This window comes from Hakea prostrata, chromosome 8 (assembly GCF_041222555.1).
Source record: "Hakea prostrata isolate BN-2017 chromosome 8, UWA_Hpros_2, whole genome shotgun sequence".
Classification (NCBI taxonomy): Eukaryota; Viridiplantae; Streptophyta; class Magnoliopsida; order Proteales; family Proteaceae; genus Hakea; species Hakea prostrata.
The window spans coordinates 48,066,191-48,089,914 of NC_142607.1; the positions used below are offsets into that span (position 1 = coordinate 48,066,191).

A 23,724-nucleotide genomic window follows, 5' to 3' on the forward strand; every position below is an offset into this window, starting at 1 on the left:
ACTTAACACCGCTAGAGGAAGGGGGGCAACAATAATTTTGTAAAAAATGATGTTAAATTAGTAATTAAATCAAAACACAGGGGAAATAGTAATTATCTCATTAATTCTTATTTGATTATTATTTTTTGGTAATGTGATTGTGAGAGCTGAATTTTATTTGAGAGTCTTAAAACTTGTCTTAATCATATACTTTCTTCTAGTAGATAAATATAAGTAGCATATTAACTTTTTCGTAGACCTGTAAATGGATAAGCCGAAATCCGCCTCTGAATTTACATTCGTATTAGTTTAAGAGTATCCATATCTAGAATTTTTCTTACTGAAAAATATCCGCATCCGTCCGTTAAGCAATCGAATTTGGATAATTGCTTATCGGATTGGATAATATCCGGATAAATTTTTATCCAAATAGAGTAAATGATTCAACATTTTTTTCTCTAAAAATAGATGATAATCGGAAATTGAAAATCATCCGATTAAAGTATCAAATACTTTTCTCTAAAAAAAAGGGCTAATAATCGGATTCAGTAATCGAAAATTAAAATCGGAAAACAAAAATAAAAAAAATGACAATCACCAATTAATAATCGGATAGTATATCGGATATCCGATAAAGTTCCGAATTCGGATACCTTTTCTAAATTTCTGCCAGATTTGGATTCGGATTCGAATAGCATGTTTGCTAATTAGATTCGGATATTAGTGTATCTGAGCCGAATCTGATCCATTTATAGGTTACTTTTTCGTAACATCATGCATATCTAATACATTTTACCGAAAAAACTATAAATGGAATGCGTTCGAAATTTATCCAATTGCATTTGTTCGGCCTTTTTTTTATTTTTTATTTAATTGAGCGTTTTGGATTAAGACTCAAAATCAGACAATAATCAACATCAAAAACCGAAATCGAACCGATTTCTTTTGATAAATGGCCTGGTCCAAATTTTGGTTCGATTTGTAACACCTTTATCCTGATTCCTGACAGACCCTTCCATAACTCCATTAGTATATTCATAGCAACTCCATATCAGGAACCTGCAAGGTGTACACTTGTGCTCAATTTTATCAACAATGTCGACTGTTCTGAACACTACTTCTTCAATTAGATTCTTGAACCGTACGAGCGACCAGCTACGCACCAAAAAGCTTCTGGCACCTACTTCTGTTTCTCTCACCCGTAATTCCATTTACTGAGTTTCAGTTTCGCAGAATTTCAATTCTTGAATTCTTTCCCTTTTCTATAACTAACTCTGCAAATTTCTCAGGGCGTACACTTGTAATCAGAGCAGCAGAAACTGATACTAGTGAAGGTTCTTCATACTTGTACTTATCACTCTCTGCTATTTATTCTTTTCACTTGTACGGAAATCATCTATCTAGTTGGATTCCTAGAATTTAGTTTTTGTATATGTTTTCTTTCTGCCTGTATGTGCATCAGTTAAATCTCAAGTCCCGGATAAAGCACCGGCTGCTGATGGTTCGAGCATCAACCAGTTGCTTGGCATAAAAGGAGCGGCTCAGGAAACTGTAAGCGTTCGATACTAGTTCAACTTTATTTGGTACAAGTAGTTGGAGTAGTTCAGGGTTTTGATTAAATTCAAGGTCTGTGATCGTGTTTGTTTAAAAGCTAAATAGCCTCACTTGTAAGTGTAACTGAATGGGCGTGAGTCTTATTAGCCTTAGGTACATATACATTTCTCCCGTTGGAGAAAGTTTAATATTCTGCAAATGCAGGGATGCAAAAGAACATGAAAGCTGCATATAAACTAATAATTGTAGTGAAGTTGAACTCTTTGTGTATGACCGATAAACAAGAGTGAGGTTGAAGTAACTGAGAAAAATGGAGTCACATGAGATGCCTAATGTTTAATGATAAGATTTCCTTGGGCATTTTAGCTGGAAGACGTTTCCTTTTCTGTTCAATGCATTTTCTTGTTTCCTCAAAAGTGCCTGGGTAATAAGGTAGAATTGCAGAATTAATCTTGAGATTTTAAGCTGGAAATTAATTATGTTCAATTTTAATTTTCAGAACAAATGGAAGATTCGCCTTCAACTTACAAAGCCTGTGACATGGCCTCCATTGGTCTGGGGAGTGGTTTGTGGAGCTGCAGCTTCTGGTATCATTTTCTTTGCTTTAGTTAGGACTGCTATATTGGGAAGATCTTTGTGCAATGGTCAAGTGGTTGCTATAATGCAACCATCAGGTTGTGGGATTCGAACATGGAAATAGCCTCTCTGCAAAGTGAGGGTGTAGGGCTGTGCATGTGTGTCCCTCGCGGTACAAGGAACATAGTTGTCACGCCGTTGTCAAGGCAACGACTAGGCGTCCAGGTGCACACAGGCCCCTGGGCATTCAGTGTTGCCTTGGTTGCCTAGTTGGTGTTGGCTGGATTTTTAGTTCCCCCCTAGGATGCTTTGCCTCCTAGATGTCATGACAACTATGACCAAGAGCCTCATTAACTAGGAAGCTCTTTCTTTAAGTGCCATCTATAGGCCCATTATTTCCATAACAGTTGTCACTAAGCTGGTCATTTCAGAATCTCATTATGTTAGTTCTAAATAACAAAATCTAAATAGTCCAGACATTTACAGCTATAAGAACCACTATTCAATTGTGCTTGCATAGTAGATCTGTAAACCAAATCAAGATGTTTAGATGGCATTAATGTTATTTGGAATGCTTGTGGCAATCCATGCTCTTTCAGAACTATTTGAGAAAAGTGCCTCAAATGATTGAGATTATCCACTTACCTTGACCTTGGACCATCTAGGTCTCTTAGTCAGCTCATTCAAAAATAAAAGCTAATCCTCTGCATTGAGGTTCTAAGTTTTGGTTTCAACCTTCTAGAAACTGACAATATCTCATTTCTCAGTAAAACTTGGTACTTTCTCCGAGCTAACTCAAACCTTGGTTTTGAGGCCCAAAGTTGTTCCCACCCCCACTGTTTTTGTTGTTGTGAACCCAATCCATGTATTTGTTTCTCATTGAGAAAACTCAATATAATGCATGTGGTTTTGATCCAATTTTGATAGCGTACATTGTTCTTGGACATGGTATTGAATCAAGTTTGACCGGAACATAACTTCTTCCATACAAATGATATTTAAGCAGCTTGAATTTGTTTGAAAGCTTTCTTGGGAAGTTTTTCAACAAATCAAAGATTGCTTAAATTTGTTTATATGGAAGGAGTTATGTCTTGGTCAAACTTAATGTGGTCTGTGCAAACATTGTTTAAAGTTACTCTAGGCTGTAATCAAATTTTGGACATTTGAAAAATTGGATATTTTATGACTGTTCTGTTTTCTTCTAGCAATTTTTTTTAATCATACTTAAGTTTGTTGATTTTTTTTTTGATTTTTAAAAAACTTGGGCATCTCGAAGTTGAAAATTGCACGTATTGTTGAGAATCCAATTTTTGCTTTTGAACTTGGGAGGGGGACCTTTCATCCTCTTAGAATTTTACTTTAAAACTACTTTACTTGATTTAAATTTGGGGCATTGGCATTTATGGATACTATCTTATTTAAAGTGTATTTGGCATAAAAAAGTGCTTATTCCTGGTTTTACCCAAGTTTCCTTAAGTTTTAGTGGGGACAAGTGAATTTATATAGGTGTTTGGGTTTCAGGATTTCATGTAGCAAATTGCAGCTTTAATTCTTCTTCGATTAGCCATCAATAAGTTTGCCTAACTATGGGGGGTAGGACTTTGGATGCAAAATACTTTTATGTTAGAAATCTATATCAAGGGGCATTGCTTCAGTTGATGGGATACGCATGTGAATGTCAATTATTTTGTAAAAAGCATGAGGTGGAATTGGCTAATTAAATAGAAATAGGATTTCAGATCCCTTGGGAAATAGTATTCAACAATTATTTCCCAACTTTTACATTTTATATTTGTTTTCTATGGATCATCATTATGTTTTTTTTTTTTTGGGATGAGTAAATAATTAAATTAAAAGCCAAGAATGTACACAGGATGAAAAGGGGGGTGTGGGTGGAACCAACCTTTAAGTAGGAAACTGGAAAGAGGAGCTAAGACCCCAAGACACAACAATGCGCTTGTTCTTTAGGGTATCATCAACGGCGGATGGGGGACAAAAATGAGCCTAATAGAAACATCAAAACAGATGGCATTCCAAATCATGTCTAGAGAGCGGGATTTGGAAGTCCACCTAAGATTGCATTCTCACCACAGGTGATGGGCAATGGCACTAGCTTACGAATCCGGTCGCAAATGGAGGAACCTAAAAAGTTTCTCAAAACGCAAGACCAGTCTCTAGCAAAGCCAAAGGAGTGTCTCAAACGAGGCCAAATGGTAGCTAGGGCTTTTCCCCAAAAGAGATGGGAGAAGGGGCAAGTGAAGAATATGTGGTCCAAGTCCTCTGAACCATTCCAACAAAGGATGCAATTGGGGCCAACCGGGATATAGCGGCCAACGAGGAAGGATTGGGTGGAGAGAGCAAAGTTAAGGGCTCTCTAATGGGTGAGAGAGTGACAAGGAATGTGTCCTTTAAACCAAACCAGGGGGGCCAAGGGGGCTGGGGGAGGAGGAACGAAGAAGGTTTCAAGTTGAAGATGTAGAGAATGATTTGATGGGGGAGGAAAGCCAAACGGTGACGTTGTGAGGGAAGTCCAAGAGGGTGGGGAGTGAATCCCAGACTTATGTGAGACTAGGGTGGGGGAGAGGGGACTAGGAGCCACCAATGATGAAAGAGGAGAGGGGTGGATTTGGGGACGCGGGTCTCATAGACAACATGGGGCCCAAGAAGAGTGAAAAGAATACCCATTGGACGCCACGGATCAAGCCAGAAGGAGGCGGAGGAGCCAATGGAAATTTGGGTGGAAGTGGCAAAGAGAGCATGCAGTCTCAAAAGGAGGAGCTTCCTCCAAACCCAAGAAGGGTTGGAAGGAATGGAAACGGTCTAAAAAGAGTAATATTTGAGAAGGTTGGAGTATACCCTATTAACCCAAATGGAATCCTACTTGGTAGTGATTTCTAGATGAGTTTTAAGAGTGGCTATACTGACATCTTAGATATGACGAATCCCTAGGCCTCCTTCAGTTTTTGGACGGTAGATGTCCGACCAACTAATAGGGCGAAGGAAGTGAGGAATCCTAACCCTTCCAAAGGAATGCACAAAATAGGGATTCCATAGCATGGATGGTAGATTTAGGGATAGAGAAAATACCACGCTAGTAGAGGTAGGAAGATTGAAGGATAGAACTAATGAGCACCACTCTGCCTGTGAAAGAGAGGAGCTTGCCCTTCTAGACTAGGAGCTCTTGTGGATGTGGTCAAGCATTGAAGAGCGATGATGGAGTATGCCTACCAGGGATAAGCCGAAGACCTAGGTTGACAACGGGGAAGGAGCCTAGCTTGAAGCAAAGGAGCTACAGGAGAGTGGTGGGCACTAGAGACACTAGAGAGAAAGAAAGTAGACTTATCAAGATTAACCCGAAGACTAGAGAGGGAATCAAAAAGGGAGAGGGCGGAGAGGGTCGAGGAGATAGACGAGGATTGGCTTTGGGGAATATCATTAAGTCATTGTTATGTTAGTATCATTGGGCGATAAAAAGTTTGTTCCTGAACATTTTATTTGTGTGACAATGTAAATTGATTATATTGACAATTAGTGTTTGGAAATAACAATTGGGATATATCATAATGATAGGTTGCCTTGAAGTTCTAATATATTTGTTAAACCATATTAGTAGGTGGGGTACTTATTAACTGAACACTTGCTCTCCTCCTCTTTCTTGAACCTGTTATTTAATGGATGCACCCTGTACACATCTTTTCTGTCTGAGAGCTTGAAACCACTTACATCATTCCACTCCTGTTTTGTTCCTTACCACAGCTTGAAGCTTCAAATAATTTTTTTTTTGGTAAACAGCATATTAGATTATGATAATTTTTGCCATTATATTGTAGGCAACTTTCACTGGAATCCAGAAGATGTGGCCAAGTCAATTGTTTGCATGATTATGTCTGGTCCATGTATGACTGGCTATACACAGGTAGCTTGACTCTAGGTGTAAAGTTGTTGCTTTGTGTCTCTTGAATGCTGGTTCATATTAAAATCTATTCGATGCTTGTTTCACTTTTGTAGACACTAAATGATTGGTATGATCGAGAAATTGATGCAATCAATGAACCGTACCGTCCAATTCCTTCAGGAGCAATTTCTGAACGTGAGGTATGTATGTGGCTTTCCCTGTAGGGGTTTGCACTAGTTCATATCCTCGTATTACCATTAATTTGTTATATTATTTAAATGGTGAGCATATAAATTCACTAGGAAGAATTTTCTAGAGCTCTACAAAGGGGGAACTGGAAGAAAGACAAATCAAACTCAAGTAATACCCTGGGACCTGAAATAAGATGGACTTGAACATACCAAGGTTGCACCAAATGTCTGCTAAATGGTAAATTGCAGCTACGTGCAACTTGAATACCAAAATATGCTTGGCCTCAAACGATATCAGGCCTCAAATATGATTGATTGTTTGAGATCTCTTTTGAAACCTTCTCCTATTTCTCTCCATCTAAATCTAGTAAACAGTAGCATGTGAGACCAGCTTACCCTGCAGGTCTGTTAGTTTTCCCTTTAAAATTTAATCTACTCCAATTCTATTCTCCTTCAAAAGATCTTTTTTCTTCTCCTTATAGGACAAAGTTTCCTCACCAACTTCCCTAAACTGATAAGAAGAAAGGACAAGAGAGGAAAAGGTGCTGTTACAGATGAAACCATAAGGGAGGATGCGATTAACTTAGTAGCTGATAAAGAAAATGGGAACCGCAGGTCAACTCGCCACATCAAGAAGCCACAATACCTTGAGGACTATCACATGGTAAAAGGGTAGGGTTGAAATTGCTGCAGAGGATTAAAATGATTGGCTGATGATTAGATAGAATATTCCATGATACTTTTTGTTTTAGGTTTTTGATGTTTGGACCCTGATCCACTATATAAGGAAAGAGATGAATAGTGTAAGGGCATTAATGAAATTATTCTCAATTACATCTACTCTGTTTCTGCTCTGCTTTTCTTAACCCTCTCAATCCTTTCTCCATCTTTCACAACCGTAACATTTGGTCCGACCTGCCGGATGGCTTACTCGGGAGGGGTGACCTAGGAGAAGGGCTGCCCGGAGTGGGGAAAAACCCCACCGCCTGAGCGGAGCTGCCTAGAGTGGGCCGACGAGGACGTCGTCTTGTAAGAGGACGCCGGATGGCGGAAGGGACTCGAATCCGACAATTAGATGAAGCCGTCAAGAAGCTGAGCACCAATTCAGCCGCTCAAGGGGCGACTCTAACGGCGCTCTTTGAAGCTACGGCTGAGCAGAAATCTACCCTGGAGACCATCGTAATCAGGGAGAGCTTGTCCTCCGTATCACAGCCATGGATAGTCGACTGGATAATGTCCTGAGAACCGATCCCTTATCCTTAAACAATCCTAACCAGAACCCAGAACCCTTCTTCTGCTCAAACAATACCAACCATTCCCGTAGCCATTCCTTTTACCCCTGTCTCTAACCCAACTCTGACTTCAGGATCCCTTCCACCCAACACCGGTGCTATACAAACTCGTGTTGCCAAACTCGACTTCCCAGTTTTCAATGGCGAAAACCCCTCTGGATGGATATTCCGAGCCGAAAGATTTTTTGAATACCATGCCACCTCTGAGACTCAAAAACTTACTGTTGCATCGTTTCACATGGAGGGCGCGGCATTGAGCTGGTACCAATGGATGCATCGTTCAGGGTTATTCACCACTTGGGCTGCTTTCACCCGAGCTTTAGAGTTTCGATTTGGACCATCGGAGTTTGATGACCCCAAAGTTGCACTCGCCAAATTGACCCAGACTTCCTCAGTTGCAGAGTACCAAACACGGTTTGAAAACTTAGCTAATCGCATTTTTGATTTACCTCAGTCATTCCTCATGAGTTGTTTCATATCAGGCCTGAAATCTGATATCCAGCATGAAGTTCGAGCACTTAGACCCACTGATATGACAACCACAGTGGGGCTGGCTCGTTTGCAAGAATCCAAACTCCTGGAGTCTCGTAGATCGGCACTGCGTGTCATTCCCATCTCCACAAAACCGCCGATGCTGCCCACACAACCTCCTTTGTTGGGAATCAAAGTCCGGCCATCCCAAAACCTGCAATCTTACCGGCAACGCCTCGAAATTTGCCCATTAGGCGATTGTCACACGAGTGCGGCGGGAGAGGGTCTGCTTTTTGTGAGGAGAGTTTGTTCCAGGCCCGGTGTAAAACCGGACACGCTCTCGTTGGATATGATGATCCGGAGCGCGGCCAACTACACCTCGAGGATATCTCGACGCCCCGGCGACTCCACTCGCCGACCGATCCCCCGACATATCGATGCACTCAATGCCGGAGAGGCATCACCAACACGATTCGCTTTCCGGCGCATTAAGGGACAAGCTGTCCAAGTGCTGGTCGATGGAGGGAGTACCCATAGTTTCTTGCAGAGTCGGACGGCACACCGGTTGGGAATTCCGATTGAAGCAGCACCTCCAATGGCAGTGATGGTGGGTAATGGAAGTCGTTTGATGTGTGAAGGCATCGTGCGTGACCTAACCATAGATCTGCAAGGGCATCGACTCCATCTGAACGCCCTAATTCTTCCTCTATTTGGGGCAGACCTGGTCCTAGGAGCTCAATGGCTGGCCCGGTTCGGAAATGTAATGTTCAACTACCAAAATCTTAGCCTCGAATTCTATGACCACGATAAATTGATCTCTATAACGGGGGACAGACCTCAACCGCCCGATCAACTTCAATACCAAGGGCTGAGACATCTGCTGGGAACCCATGATTATGTGGGCTTCTACATGCTCACCATGGATCATGCAGCCCAAGCCCAGGGAGCTTGTGACAATGATGAACTCAAGCTACTATTGGACCAGTACCAAGACGTGTTCAGAGAGTCCAATGGGCTGCCCCCCCACAGAGTCCATGATCATGAGATCCACCTCCAATCAGGATCACAACCAGTGAGTGTGCGACCGTATCGCTACCCTTATTTTCAAAAGGATGAAATCGAAAGGCAAGTGGGTGAGATGTTGCGAAATGGAATCATACGGCATAGTACCAGTCCGTTTTCATCTCCGGTATTATTAGTCAAGAAGAAGGATGGCACTTGGCGCTTTTGCATTGACTATCGGGCCTTAAATGCCATCACCATCCGTGACCGTTTTCCAATCCCGACTATTGAAGAGCTATTTGATGAATTACACGGGGCCCATTACTTCACAAAACTGGATTTATAGAGTGGGTACCATCAGATCCGGGTCAAGGAGGAGGATATTGCTAAAACGTCCTTTAGAACCCATGAAGGCCATTACGATTTCCTGGTTATGCCCTTCGGGTTAACGAATGCCCCTTCAACATTCCAAGCCCTTATGAATTCTGTCTTTAAACCTTATTTAAGACAGTTTATTTTGGTTTTCTTTGATGATGTTTTGGTTTACAGCAAAACCTGACAGGCCCATCTTACACACCTGAAGACAACTCTCACCACATTGAGGGCCCATGGGCTGTTCGTGAAGCATAGCAAGTGCACATTTGGGAGCACCAAGGTGGCTTACTTGGGCCATGTGATAACGGCCCACGGACTAGAAGTTGATCCTCAAAAGATAAACTCCATCACCGCTTGGCCGATTCCACAATCTCCGAGGGACATCCATGGCTTTCTCAGCATCACTGGTTACTACCGACGGTTCATCAAGAACTACAGCCAAGTTACTTCTCCATTAACCGATCTGCTGAAGAAGGAGTAGCGCCTGAATGCCAGAGGCCGAACTTGCTTTCCGTCAGTTTCAGGAGCTGCTCACCCAAGCACTAGTTCTGGCGTTGCCTGATTTCAATACCTTCTTCACAGTCGAAACGGATGCATCTGGCATTGGCATTGGTGCTGTACTTTCCCAAAGTGGGCACCCCATCGCTTATTACGGCAAGAAGCTGTCTCCACGAATGCAAACAACTTCTACCTACGCGCGCGAGATGTATGCAATTACCCGGGCTGTAGCTAGATGGAGGCGGTATTTGTTGGGATCTAGGTTTCGCATCTTGACCGATCACCACAGTCTACGGGAACTAACTGCCCAAGTAATTCAAACGCCGGGCAGCAAGCCTGGTTGGGTAAGTTCTTGGGTTATGATTTTGAGATTGTGTATAAATCAGGTGCCACAAATCAAGAAGCCGATGCACTTTCTCGAAATTCTGCCGCTTCTCTAGCCTTGCTCACCGCCAGTTGCGTCTTCCCAAAGCTGCTCGATGAATTAAAAACAGCAACGGCGTTGTCGGCGGAATTGCAAGCTATCTGCCAAAAATTAGGCAGCGAACCAGAGACCCTGTCACGCTATGCCCTGCATCAGGGTATCCTGTATTACGGTGGGAAACTTGTAATTCCTGATGAACCCTCATTACAGCAGCGGTTGTTCCAGGAATTTCATAGTTCTGTTCGAGGAGGTCATGCTGGGTACTACAGGACTTACAAAAGACTTGCAGCCAACGCTCATTGGAAAAACATGCTCAAGGATGTCAAGGAGTATGTGGGAAGGTGTTCCACTTGCCAAGAGATGAAGTCATTACATACCTCCCCAGCAGGCCTCTTGCAACCGATACCAATACCTGATCGCGTATGGGAAGACATATCCCTTGATTTCATCGTCGGTTTACCCCCCTCTAATGGCAAAACAGCGTTAATGGTGGTTGTAGATCGATTGAGCAAATATGCCCATTTCTGCTCTCTTCTAAGTCACTACACCAGCTTTCAAGTGGCTACTCTCTTCACTAAAGAAATCATACGCCTCCATGGATTGCCCCAAACCATTGTAAGTGATCGTGACCCTCTGTTCATCAGTAAGTTTTGGAAGGATCTTTTCAAATTACAAGGCACAATATTAGCCATGAGCACAGCTTACCACCCTCAGAGTGATGGGCAAACCGAAGTTCTCAATCGGGGGTTGGAGATGTACCTACGATGCTTTGCTGCAGATGAACCCAAACGGTGGGAAGGGTACTTATGTTGGGCTGAGTTTTGGTATAATACGGCTTATCACTCGGCTATTGGCACCACTCCATTTGAAGCTTTGTATGGCCGGCCCCCTCCCACAATCTCTCAGTACCTTCCATGGACATCAACCCTCGATGCTGTCGATCAGGAATTACGCAGCCGAGACGACATTCTCTCCCAACTCAAACACTACCTCAGACAAGCCCAGGATCGCATGAAAAATCAAGCTAACAAACATAGGGTGGACAAGATGTATCAAGTTGGGGATTGGGTTTATGTTCGCCTGCAGACTCATCAACAACGATCCGTTGCGAACAGAAAGCATTCCAAGCTATCTCGGAAGTATTTCGGCCCTTTTCAAGTCATTCGCAAGATTGGCACGGTGGCATACGAATTACAACTACCTGAGTCCTCTCAAATTCACCCAGTTTTTCATATCTCCCTCCTTAAACCCTGCCTTGGAGAACCCGATGCAGCACCATCATTGCCCGAAGTAACCACTTCACAGCTGAAACCAGTAGCGGTGTTGCAGCAAAGAGAGAGATTGGTGCGTGGGAATCGCATTCCTCAGGTTCTGAGCCAATGGGAGGGAAAACAACTTGAAGAGACCACTTGGATCGACTTAGCATCTCTACGCCAATAATTTCCTGAACTGAACCTTGAGGACAAGGTTCTCTTGGATGGGTATGGCAATGTTACAGATGAAACCATAAGGGAGGATGCGATTAACTTAGTAGCTGATAAAGAAAATGGGAACCGCAGGTCAACTTGCCACATCAAGAAGCCACAATACCTTGAAGACTATCACATGGTAAAAGGTTAGGGTTGAAATTGCTGCATAGGATTAAAATGATCTAATCTGATGATTAGATAGAATATTCCATGATACTTTTTGTTTTAGGTTTTTGATGTTTGGACCCTGATCCACTATATTAGGAAAGAGATGAATAGTGTAAGGGCATCAATGAAATTATTCTCAATTACATCTACTCTGTTTCTGCTCTGCTTTTCTTAACCCTCTCAATCCCTTCTCCATCTTTCACAACCGTAACAGGTGCTCTACTTTGTCTCTGGCTTTCCAACATATGCAGAAATTAGAAGAGGTAATAATGTCTCATGTCTGTTTAGGTGATATTTTGGTAAGGCCCTCTAGACTCTAGAGTTCAAACAGTGCCAAGGTGTGTACTGTTCAAATAAAAAAATGCCCTCCTACTTGAAACCTGAGTCCTGTGATGCCAAATCCCAAGGCATGGCTTAAGAGAAAGACCCTGAAGAGTAGCCGCACAATCAAGCTCCTCTCCCGTGATCCACTCATCCCTGGCTTTCCATTAATTAACTCCAAAGTGGTCCAAGCTTCAATTATATTAGGAGAAATTACTGCTGGAAGCTATACAACTCCATGGATAAGATCAGAAACTTTTGCCATCCACTCCAATGGTATAGCTGATTCCTTTGTTCAAATCTACTGCAGAATGCCAGGAGGCTTCCAATTGTCAAGGCACAGCAATGCATTTCCCCCATTATCTATCAAATAACAAATCATGGGTTCAACTATTTGCCTATAGTTACATGTTTTGTTCCAAAGCCATGTGTCAATGGACATTTTACACTTTGCAGTAAAATTTTTGTCATGTTTCCAACACTTCGAGTAGATCCAGTAAATCCAAACACTGTTTTTTGAAGCCTCTCTCCAAATCATTTTAATGAAAGCCTAGTTGACATACTATTTTCCTTGAACCCAAGTGAACAAGCCTCTTTAGGAAGATAAGTGTTAGCTGACTAACCCTTTGTAAAAATCTATTACCTTTGAACCTTTCCAAAAAAGATGAGGCTTGTCGGAAATCCCACCTTTTCAATAATTCAACTAGGCAAAGCAAACAGAAAAGCAGCAGAACCTGTGCAGTATAGCCATATAGGAAGCACCTTTGTGATGCAGATGTCACTAGATGTACCTGCAGGCTGCAGCAGAGGATAACGATCCAGCTTCCCAAAGCTGGGCAGAAAGCTTTGAAGATGTTGGAGGAAGACCAAGATATTGAACTGGAAGCTTTTCCATGAAAAACCAGATATCCCATCAGAGAATATAAAATTTCATTCTATTGGCTTTTATACCTGGCATCTGAGCAAGGTGATCCAAAATATCTGAAACTGCTATTAGACTGAGGATAAGAGGCATCAGCCTGTGTGAACACCATCAATGTGTCTACAAAAGCCAAGTGACTTGGCTCCTCTCTTTTCTTATTTTTCCTGGGGTGAATCAAATGAGTTAGGTTTGTCACCTTGCATATAGAAAGCAGATCAACCTCCTCCTTCACATTTTGATGAACTCATCTGCAAAAAGGTTCCATATATGGAAATCTAAACACTAACTAGACTATCTGTTGACCTTAAGCTAATGAAGTTTCTGATTGCTCCACCACCAGTAGTTTCAACTGAATCTAGAAATTTGTCAAATCAGCAATTATCGGATCGATAATTTTTGAAGGTAGGTTCGAAATGTCACTGTCTCAGAAACATCTCTATGGTCTTGGTAACCAAGGGTTTGACCAGAAGAGTTGTCATTGTTTAGCTAATGGGGTTGGAGGGAAGAGCCCCTAAAGTTATTGTAGGAAGTATTGATGGCTTAATTATGTCTAACTGATGTTCTTATGCACCATAAGATGATGTGGTTCTCATGTGTATGCAGAGAATAGTTTTTATGGATTAGCTTTGATAAAATTCCTTGGAGTTTGCTTCCTGTGATTTTATTCTTTAATGGCTTATTTGCTACTACAGTCCATTGGCAAAACTGTAATTATGCTGAACTGGCCTGGGTGTTGAGTCCAGGCATGGATGTAGTTCTCTTTTATGTTTCTGGTTCTTGTTTTGTCCATGGCAATGGCTCTGGGGGTAAATGGTGTTCGAATTGGTATCCGATCATAAATATGAGGATCTTTAGCAGTGTTTACAGGTTGGAGCCTAGTAGGATAGAGTGGATGGGACCAGGGCTTTTTCCCAGGTGCAACACTCCCCCCCCCCCCCCCCCCAAAAAAAAAAAAAAAAAAAAGAAAAAAAGAAAAAAAGAAAAAAAGATTATGTTCAATTTACTGTATGATTGCTTAGTCTGGAGAGTCCTTGAGTGATATCTGTGATTATTTTCAGTCTTAGTTCTTTGTCTTCTTCTTCTTGTACTTTGATTTCATATATTCAGCTACTTCTCTGCCTGATTCCCATACCCTTTCTTTTCTGCCTCTCCCACTATTAAATCCAGTTAGGCTCTTAACCTAATTCTAAGCCTAATGTAATGTACTGGGTCATAGTTAACAACTATTATAAATCTGAAATTAGGACAAAAGAGAAGAACTTTGGAGAAGAAGAGAAGAGCAAAGAAAAGCACAATGGAATCTATAGGGAAGGGAATACTCTATCTCTGCCCAACCAGTTATTTATAAGTTTATGAAAAAGGAGGACGATTGCACAAGTAAGATTATGTCAAAATGTTGAAAATATCTGAAATACCTTGATGCTGCCAACACTAGTATATCTGACGCTTGGGATAGCTTAAACCTAGCTCACAACCAACAAGTAAAACAGAGATTTCCTTGTCTGCTGGCTGAAGATTTCAATCTTTACATCCTAGTTTCAATCAGCTGACAACTTCAGCCAGCTCACAATCTCCAGAACTACCCAGCTTTGAAACCCTATAACCCAACTTCATCTCCAATCCTGGTTTTTTTCTTATACTTTCTAACCACCACACTATTTCTGATGTGGAAATCTCTCCCTTCATTATTTAGATAATTTCCAACTGGCTCAGCTTTATCCATGACATTTGATCCTAATATAGTTGTTTTTCCAGAGATCCTCCATCATCAGCCAATCAGTAGATCTAATGACCTAGTTGTGGACAAACATGAGTCATGGTGACACTGTTTAAGCTAAACACCCCGAGACAGTGAGGCATTAGATCTTTGTATCTGACCATTTCTCTGTGGTGTTACTAGAAAGATATTGGAGAAAGATTGACTTACTGTATTGGTAGGGGAAACATAAGGTGTCTATGGAATATGTTCTGTAGCTGTGTATGTTGAATTATTATTTTAAATGGAAATACCACCTCATGTACCACAAAATTTTGTTTCAGGTTATAACCCAAATTTGGCTGCTGCTTCTGGGAGGCCTCAGTTTGGCTGGTTTGTTAGATGTGTGGGTAGGTTTCTGACATGGGTAACACCCTCTTAAAAGTTATTTAGTATGGACCCCAAATTCTGATTCTTCATCTACTTTTAGGCAGGGCATAATTTTCCTGTTGTCTTCTACCTTGCTATTGGTGGATCCTTGCTGTCATACATATATTCAGCTCCTCCTCTGAAGGTAATGACAGTTAATATCTCCCTGTCAATTGCGCACTCCCAGTTCCTTTAATGCTAAAAGTAGTTTTTAATTGTTACATTCATTTCAAATATGTGCAGCTCAAACAGAATGGATGGATAGGAAACTTTGCTCTGGGGTCCAGCTATATCAGTTTACCATGGTGCGTTCTCTCTTTTTTCTGCATCCATTGTGAATTTTGCAACATGATTTTGAAGATGGTCCCTTGATTGCTGGCAACTTAGCATGTCATCCTTTATTTTCTCTCATAACTTCTAGTAGGAAACCTAGTGTTGGACAATACATGTTCATATCAGCATCAAGGACTCAAGATGCACAGGATGTACATGCAGGAGTTGGGTCCATTTGTTCAATCTTTCTCTCTGAAGAGTCTATCATGAACCTAGCTGATTGCTTTTCATCTCTAGGTGGTTGATTTCTTGTACTGAGGATCTCCCTAGATTTGATGCATTTTATGGGTCCTTCTGTTCCACATTTCCACTGAAAAGCCTATTGTAAAATTAAACGATAGTTGTTCATCTCTAGTTGGTTGACTTATTGCAGTGAGGATCTCCTAGATGAAATGGGATGGGTTTGGTAGGTCCAAAATTTTCTGCATGTGGCTGTATGTGTTGTGCATTGACAAAGTTAAATTATATCCTACACCAACTCGTGTAGAAACTTTTTTGTATTGTAGATATTCTTTACATGCAGATATCAGACATGGTGATTTGTGGAATCTGACCTTTCTCTGTTATTTGTTTGTTCTGTTCTACCCATGAGTCAACAGGTGGGCAGGGCAAGCTTTATTTGGCACACTTACGCCTGATATAGTTGTTCTCACACTATTGTACAGCACAGCTGGGGTATGATCTGATTGACATTTATTTGAAGTAACATGAATCAACTGGTTGATGAGTTTACCTTTTCACATTTCAGCTGGGTATTGCCATCATTAATGACTTCAAGAGTATTGAAGGGGATAGAGCGATGGGCCTCCAGGTATTTTCTTTCTCTGTGGTTTATGTCTTGGATCTCATACTGGTTGGTTAAAGTGAAATGCAGTTTATTTAACTGTTTCTGTGGTCATTCTGATTGGAACAGTCACTACCAGTAGCTTTTGGCATTGATACTGCAAAATGGATTTGTGTTGGAGCCATAGACATTACTCAGTTATCTATTGCTGGTAAGTTAATTTTATTCATTTTGAAAGCTATATCCCAAAATATTTATGTAATTACAACAAAGCTAGATCTAGATCTAGATCTTGAATCTTGATTAGGATATATAAATGATGAATTCATCCAAAAAAATGAATTCAAATTTGAAATTGGTCATGTGGTTCTGTTTGGGTGTCAGCTATTTTATGCCTTATAAATATGGGTTGAGCATTCACAACCTGCGCTCAAAATTGTTACACTAACTGAATTCAAAGATGACAGACCTCTCAGGAAAGTACAGAATTTTCTTACTCTTTCTCAATATTTTAGACATTTTCACAACAAACTAATTTTACATAAAATTCATTGAATATGTCTTTTGAGAAAGTCAGACATCTCCTATTAAAGGAGTGTTTCCTTACAAGCATTTACTAAGTGTTTAACACAGAAGTTCGTGGTATCCAACCATCACATACCTAATTTGATGATATTAGTTTTAGTTTAGCATAACCAAAATTACATTAGACGGCAACTTTTGAAGAATTTTCAAAAGCCTACTTGCAAAACTACCAATTTTGTTAGACCAAGACAAACCTACACATTGGTTAGAACAGAATTTCCCAGGGTAACCTCCACCTTGGGATAAATTATATGTAAAAGGTTATAAATTGTTCTCTCTCTCTCTCTCTCTTTTTTTCCTTTTGTTTTTATTTATTTATTTCTTGCACCAGGGTGGGGGTGGGGGGTTTTTGTAGAGATAACTCTTTTTATTGTTTTAACAAGATAGCGTATTATAGAATTTATTTGGGCAATAGAATAAATTATGTATGCCACATAATGATTAATCATTTCTTCAAGCTAAAGTGGTAAAATACAATTTAAATCCAAAAATGTCTGCCAGATATTATAAAATCTGATTATGAGTTTACCCCCTAAAAAATCATAATACACATAGAAACAATGCAAACCTAAAAATTTCGATGGAAAAAATGGGCTCCCTGAAGAAAGATTCAAGTAAATTTTTGTCGGACAGGAATTCCAAATAAAAAAATTGTCAGATTAAAACAAACAAAAAACCAAACAATTCAAACGAGATTATAGATGTTTCATTTGTAATGAACCAAGACATTGCAACAGTTTATCCTCAGAAGAACCAAAAATTGTTATAAAAAAGATTTCTGAGTTATGACTAGAGGAGTGTTTGTTTATGCTTTAATTCTGCTTCACAACTGTAAGCTCGAGATCTCAGTCTTCATAGAAACCACTTACATGTTTTGGCTGATGGATTCAATACTTGGTGGTCAAGTAGCCAAAATTTGGCTTAATAGTGTAGGAAGACCCAATTAAGCATCTCTGAACATAGGCAAACATTTAGATTGTTTAGAAACTCACATAAGTGCTAGTTTGGTTTTTTGTATTTCAGGTTAGTAGTGTAAGATATCAGTTGCTATAGACTGTCCAAACCATAGCGGCATAGCCTATGCTACACATAATTTAGTACTGGAACACAAAATTCAAAAAACACAATTAAAATTTGCACACTAGAATTGTAGAAACACCATTTGATATTACATAATGTTAAAGCATTACAAGCAGAGATACAATATACAATTTTGATCATGTAACATTCCCCACAAAGACAGCATACGCTGGCCCGCATGGGAATCTGAGGTGTCCCATCAACAGATGGCTTGGTACTATGGAGTTTGGGAGGTTGGTGAGGAGATGCGAACTGTCACATCCACCCAGCCGGTATCCATTCACCCGGATATCTGGGGGAATGATCCATAGTCTAGCATATCAGGTTTTTGACAATCACCAACCATTCCACACAATAGTCCAATCATGAGCAAGAATGAATCAATGTCATAAATATTAATATATATATATATCAAGTAACAATGATATTAAAAGGATCTCAAAACCAAATCAAAGTGTGGAAGTGATGACAAAACTAAAGTAAACAATTGGAAAGGGAAAAAGTAAAGTATAATAAAAACGCCTAAGTCATCTAACATTTCGCTTTCTTCTCCAATCGTTTGTACACCTGCAACTTAGGATCAATATCCAGTTTGTAGTCCCATCGGTGAATGAGGCATCTCCTATCATTGTTGATCACAGCCAGTAGTGCTCCATACTGGTACTGGGATCGTAACACAAGCCACTATTAGTTCCCATTGCTTCCTCAGTTTTATAATAAATGGGAAATATCTCCGAATCGGAGCTCAAGATCTCTCCTTCACCTGCATAGTCATCTAAAACAACAAATTTCCCAAAGAGTGAGATTAAAAGAACTCAACGAGTAGTTCATAAACAAATAACCAATATCACAATTTAAATTAATACATCATATAGTGCAACATGACATGAAGTGGTATGCAACAATGTAACTATACTCTAACGAATCCTAGTCTCTATATGGTAGACATGCATTAAGATAGAACACTAGCCTCCTCTGGGTAGGTCTCGCCACTCTAATCTCTCACAGGTTGGTTACCGGTCTTGAGATCCCAAGTAAGGGGTCAAGGCATCTCTCTCGTACTATCACCATGGCTGAGGTTTAGGTCACCACTCTCTCACCACATCATTAGTATGAGTACGGCATGTTTCAGGGGTTATACCTAGCCCATTGCAAGTCAACTACTCAGTCACATCAACATAGGTTCAGATACCTCCCTTACTAGAGTTAACGTACCCTATGGCTCCAACCAACTCTCACAGGTTGGTTACCGGGTAAGGGGTCAAGGCATCCCTCTCGGGCTATCACCACGGCTAGGGTTTAGGTCACAACTCTCTCACCATACCATTGGTATGACTACTGGCACATGTCAAGGTTTATACATAGCCCAGTGCAAGTCAACTACTCAGTCACATCAACGGTCAACCTATGTTCAGATACCTCCCTTCATGCATCTCACACTTTTGGTTCAGTATCCTCCCCTACAAGAGTCAACATATCGTATGGCTCCAACCAACTTGGACTACACCTTCCCTTAACCCTATTTATCATTCACATATAGTGGACAAAAAGCTCTCATGTCCTCTCACAGGTCGGATACCGGTCTTTAGTGCTTATGAGCCCAAGTCTATTATATGCAACTCTACCAATGAATGACCCCTACAATGTGGTTGTATTCTCTCACGGGTTGGTTATCGGTCTTGAGTGCCCACCATCCCACACTGCTGCCACGGGTCACTCGGCATCAATACCCACACCAATAGGGTGTGATATGACAGGGTACCCAACCAAACTCCCCTAGACTTCCTAGTCATGGCAACTAGTAATCGTGAAAAGTGCTGGGGGCATCAGAGGATTGTGTCCCATACCACCTCCGCTGATGTCCCAAGCTAAAAACACCCAAATAGGTAATCCCCAATCCCCAATCACAACATACATTTGTTTTCTACAAAGTAATAAAAAGATTCAATCGCATTCCCAATTCACAAATCAATTTAAGTCAATAATGTCACATTGATCCATACATCATATCAATAACAAATGATTTTGTAATTTCAGAATCATAGACATCATTCCTAAATCCTAAAACAGCAGTATGTGTAATTATAAATTTTTTTATATCAATTAAGAAAGTAACAATGGTTATGTGCAAGTGAACGTCCTCACCTTGTCTTATGATTTGCAACTTTGAATAGTAACTCAAAGAATATGTTCACACTTCCCAAAAAGTCCTAATAAAATGTTGGTTCAAAGTTAGAAATAAACTTAAAGGTCCGATATTGAAAAGAGAAACAAAAGACCAACATTGAAGAGAGTGGTTGCCTGGGGCAACCAGAGTAGGCGACTAGGCCAATCAACCAGCCTACGAGTACGGATAGAATTGACTCGGATTGTGAGAAGGCTTCCTGATTGGGTTCTAAACTACAAAAATACTTAAAAAATTCTGAAATAATACTAGAACATGATTTATCATAGTTTAAACATCAAACAAAACAAAAGGAATGAAAACCTAACGAATCCCATATTAGGTCTTCTCCGAAATCGATCCGGAAGATTCACAAATAGGCCAGAGTGAATGGAGATTAACTTTAGAGTAAATAGGGTAGAAGAATTAGGTTGGTACACTAACTAGAAGCCTTCAACTAGGTTTAGATAGTAGGAGAAATCAATCTTAGAAGAGAATTAGGAGAAATCAATCTTAGAAGAGAATTTGAACGAAGAAGATAAGTACTAACCTTTAAGAAAGTAAATTGCCGTTCGAAAACTTTGTCGGATGCTCTTGCATTGTTTTTCACCTTCGCGGAATGTTCTCTGGACGAGCTCGACGATTTCAGATCATAATGACATGTTTTAGAATGAAAACACATTAAATAGGGGTTTCAAAAATCAAATTTCCAAAATTACTCTGGTGACTAGGGCAATCAACCAACCCTTGGAACTTTTGTTCTAGGAGCAGAATCAAGGCTTTGAAAGCTTATGCTCTGCCTCAGTTCATATTCTATACTATAGAAGGGTCTTACCTGATTTTCAGGACTTTCTACACGTGTCATCACAATATACTTGATCCATTTACCAAGTCCGTTAACGTCCGAGTTTGATCTCCTTCCAAACTCTAATAGAACTCCCAACTCAGCATCATCTCCATCTATTTCCATTGATTCAGAATTCAACCCAATGGTCTTTACCTGTTGACCCACAATTGCCTTCTACCCGCACTCTAGGTTTTCAGACCTACAATAAGGATTTCCAGGTTAGGATCTTGGGGGATTTCACACGAATTCAGTCTCATGTCAGCTAGGAAGAGATATGGTGAGCCAGCTGTTTAAAGAGTAGGATTCACTTGTTATGCCACGGTTAATCCTATAAGGCTCATAGGCCAAAGGGGACGAGAGGATGAGTACCAGCGTACAACTGAGGTTAAAAATAGTTCATTTGGAATTCCCCCAAAAGCTAGTTATAGGTTTTTTTTTTGCATCTGAACAGTATGGCTGTTATGCTCATTACTTGTTGAACAGACGACCAAGGTATATAGAAGAAGAACTAGACAAAAAATCAGGATACATTATGAGAAAATGAAGCTTCCATGTAAGAGGAGCAAATGAAATGCTTTCATAAAATTCTCATAGAATTGAGAATGAAGTACTACACAGAGGTAGTGTTTTTCTAAGGTTGACGAATCTTGCTGAAGTACGACAAATAGTTGCTGTAAATGTGTTATAGTTCCAAGGACCTAGTTACTTCCACCATGAAATGTTATTCATTTGGTTAAAATAATCATACCTTTCCAAGGATTTTCCCCTTCAATAAATGAAAACTGCTTGCAACTCATGAAGTTTCGGTCAATGCAGAAGTTTTGATTGAGACCCAGCATTCCTGCTGAGTTTCACCAACCCTCATTTTGACATCTGTCAAATAAGATATCTCTGTGGTTTTGACCAAGATTTCTACCTTTGTTCATAGTTTTCATTTATCAGAGAGATGTGAATAAGTTGGTGAACTAATTGGTCGTTTTTGCAGGTTATTTGTTAGCAACTGGTAAACTATATTATGCCTTGGCTCTACTAGCCCTGATTACTCCTCAAGTGGTTTTCCAGGTAAATCTCCCGTCTAAGAGAATCTCATACTATTGCCCAAGACTGGACTTTATAAACAAACCTCTCTTGAATTTGAGATGGTAAATTTACCCTTCATTTTCTCCCTTGTTTAGATATTTTTCTTGTAGCTAACTGTTTTACCATTAGTTAGTGAAAGTTATCACATTTTACTCTCCTAAATAGCTGTTACCCTTAAGAATTGAACTGCTTTACCAAAAAAAAAAAAAAGGAATTGAACTGCAGTTTCTTTTCCGTATTACTTTTGGTAAAGCTATGCTCTGGGCGTGGGAAAGATCTTAGAAACATTTGGTGAAATTCATAAATTAGGCGAAAAGAATAGGGAAATAACTTGGGTAGACGTAAGTAACAACAGGTTAGTTGAACCTGCTAATTGTTCACCATGCAATATATTTTCTTTATTGAATACCCAAAATATTTCAGCATAATATGTTTTCCTTTTCATATCTTCTTCATCATATTGTATATTATATAGAAAATACAACGTACTTGTCTTATGCATGAATGTGTTTGTGTCCAACTTAATCGATTTTATAAACTAAAGAAGATTAGTTGACATTAGTTAGATTTTGAAAACTATCCCCTAAGAATAAATCTTTTGCTAATATGAAAATTCTCTTTCATTTTTTCTTTTTGTGGACAAATATGAATGGTGTTGATCTTCTGTATAAATTTGATCCTTAAAAAGAAAGAAAAAATGATTCAGTTGAAACAGCACATATGTCTTACCCATTTGGAAATGTCTTTGCAGTTTCAATATTTCTTGAAGGACCCAATAAAGTATGATGTGAAATATCAGGTAACTATTCATTTACCTTGTTAAGCTTGCTCCATACTGTTACTGCTAAATCTGTAGTTGCAGTTGCATAAAATCAATGAAGCCCAGCTTATCTATCCTATCATATCCATATTCTCGAAACGCACAACAGTACTGCTACCCAAATTTTTTTGGCACAACTAGGGTTTGTCTCCCTTGATATTCGACCGACAACCCATTAGAAGCAAGCAATTTCCTTCTGTTTGGTGCTTTTTGAACCTTAACTTTCTTTTTTTTTTGGGTAGGCACCATTACTAAACTTGTGAACAACCTAATTTGCTTTGGATTACTTGAAATTTTGCACTTGATGTAATGTACAGGCTAGTGCTCAACCATTTCTGGTGCTGGGACTCTTGGTAACGGCCTTAGCTACAAGCCATTAACCTGTATAGATGCTGTTTCCTTTGCTTTGATAAAAGCAAATTAGCGTATCGCGTTGAGATGAGATTTAGGGGTGATGGAGCTGCTGTACAGCCAAGGAAGAAAGGTTCGACTCCCTCAATGCTTCGAAATTAAACCAGCTTGAACATTTCTCTCGGAATGAATAGAATGTGTAGCTTGTAGTATTGAATCAATTAAACCATTACAGAACATTTCTGTCGGAATGAAAAGAATCTGTAGTTTGTATTAAATCAGCAAGAACATTTCTCTCAATCTCTAGTTTGTAGTATTCAATCCATCAATCCTTGTGTTCCTCAGTGGAAATTAAATCAGCATCCATTTCTCTCAGAATGAAAAGAATCTGTGGCTCGTATTGAATTGTAATTTATTC

General features: G+C 40.0%; 1 protein-coding gene across 1 annotated transcript; it reads left to right on the forward strand.

Annotated features, from left to right (window-relative positions):
- Window positions 1-979: 979 nt before the first annotated feature.
- Window positions 980-23,724, forward strand: G4 (UbiA prenyltransferase family protein). Its single transcript, XM_089165163.1, has 15 exons — window positions 980-1,180; window positions 1,269-1,313; window positions 1,442-1,530; window positions 2,033-2,120; window positions 5,940-6,025; window positions 6,118-6,204; window positions 15,178-15,243; window positions 15,324-15,407; window positions 15,506-15,567; window positions 16,195-16,270; window positions 16,344-16,406; window positions 16,509-16,590; window positions 22,041-22,117; window positions 22,887-22,934; window positions 23,273-23,724. Exons 1-15 carry the CDS (start codon window positions 1,075-1,077, stop codon window positions 23,333-23,335), a joined length of 1,122 nt encoding a protein of 373 aa, XP_089021289.1. The 5' UTR covers window positions 980-1,074; the 3' UTR covers window positions 23,336-23,724.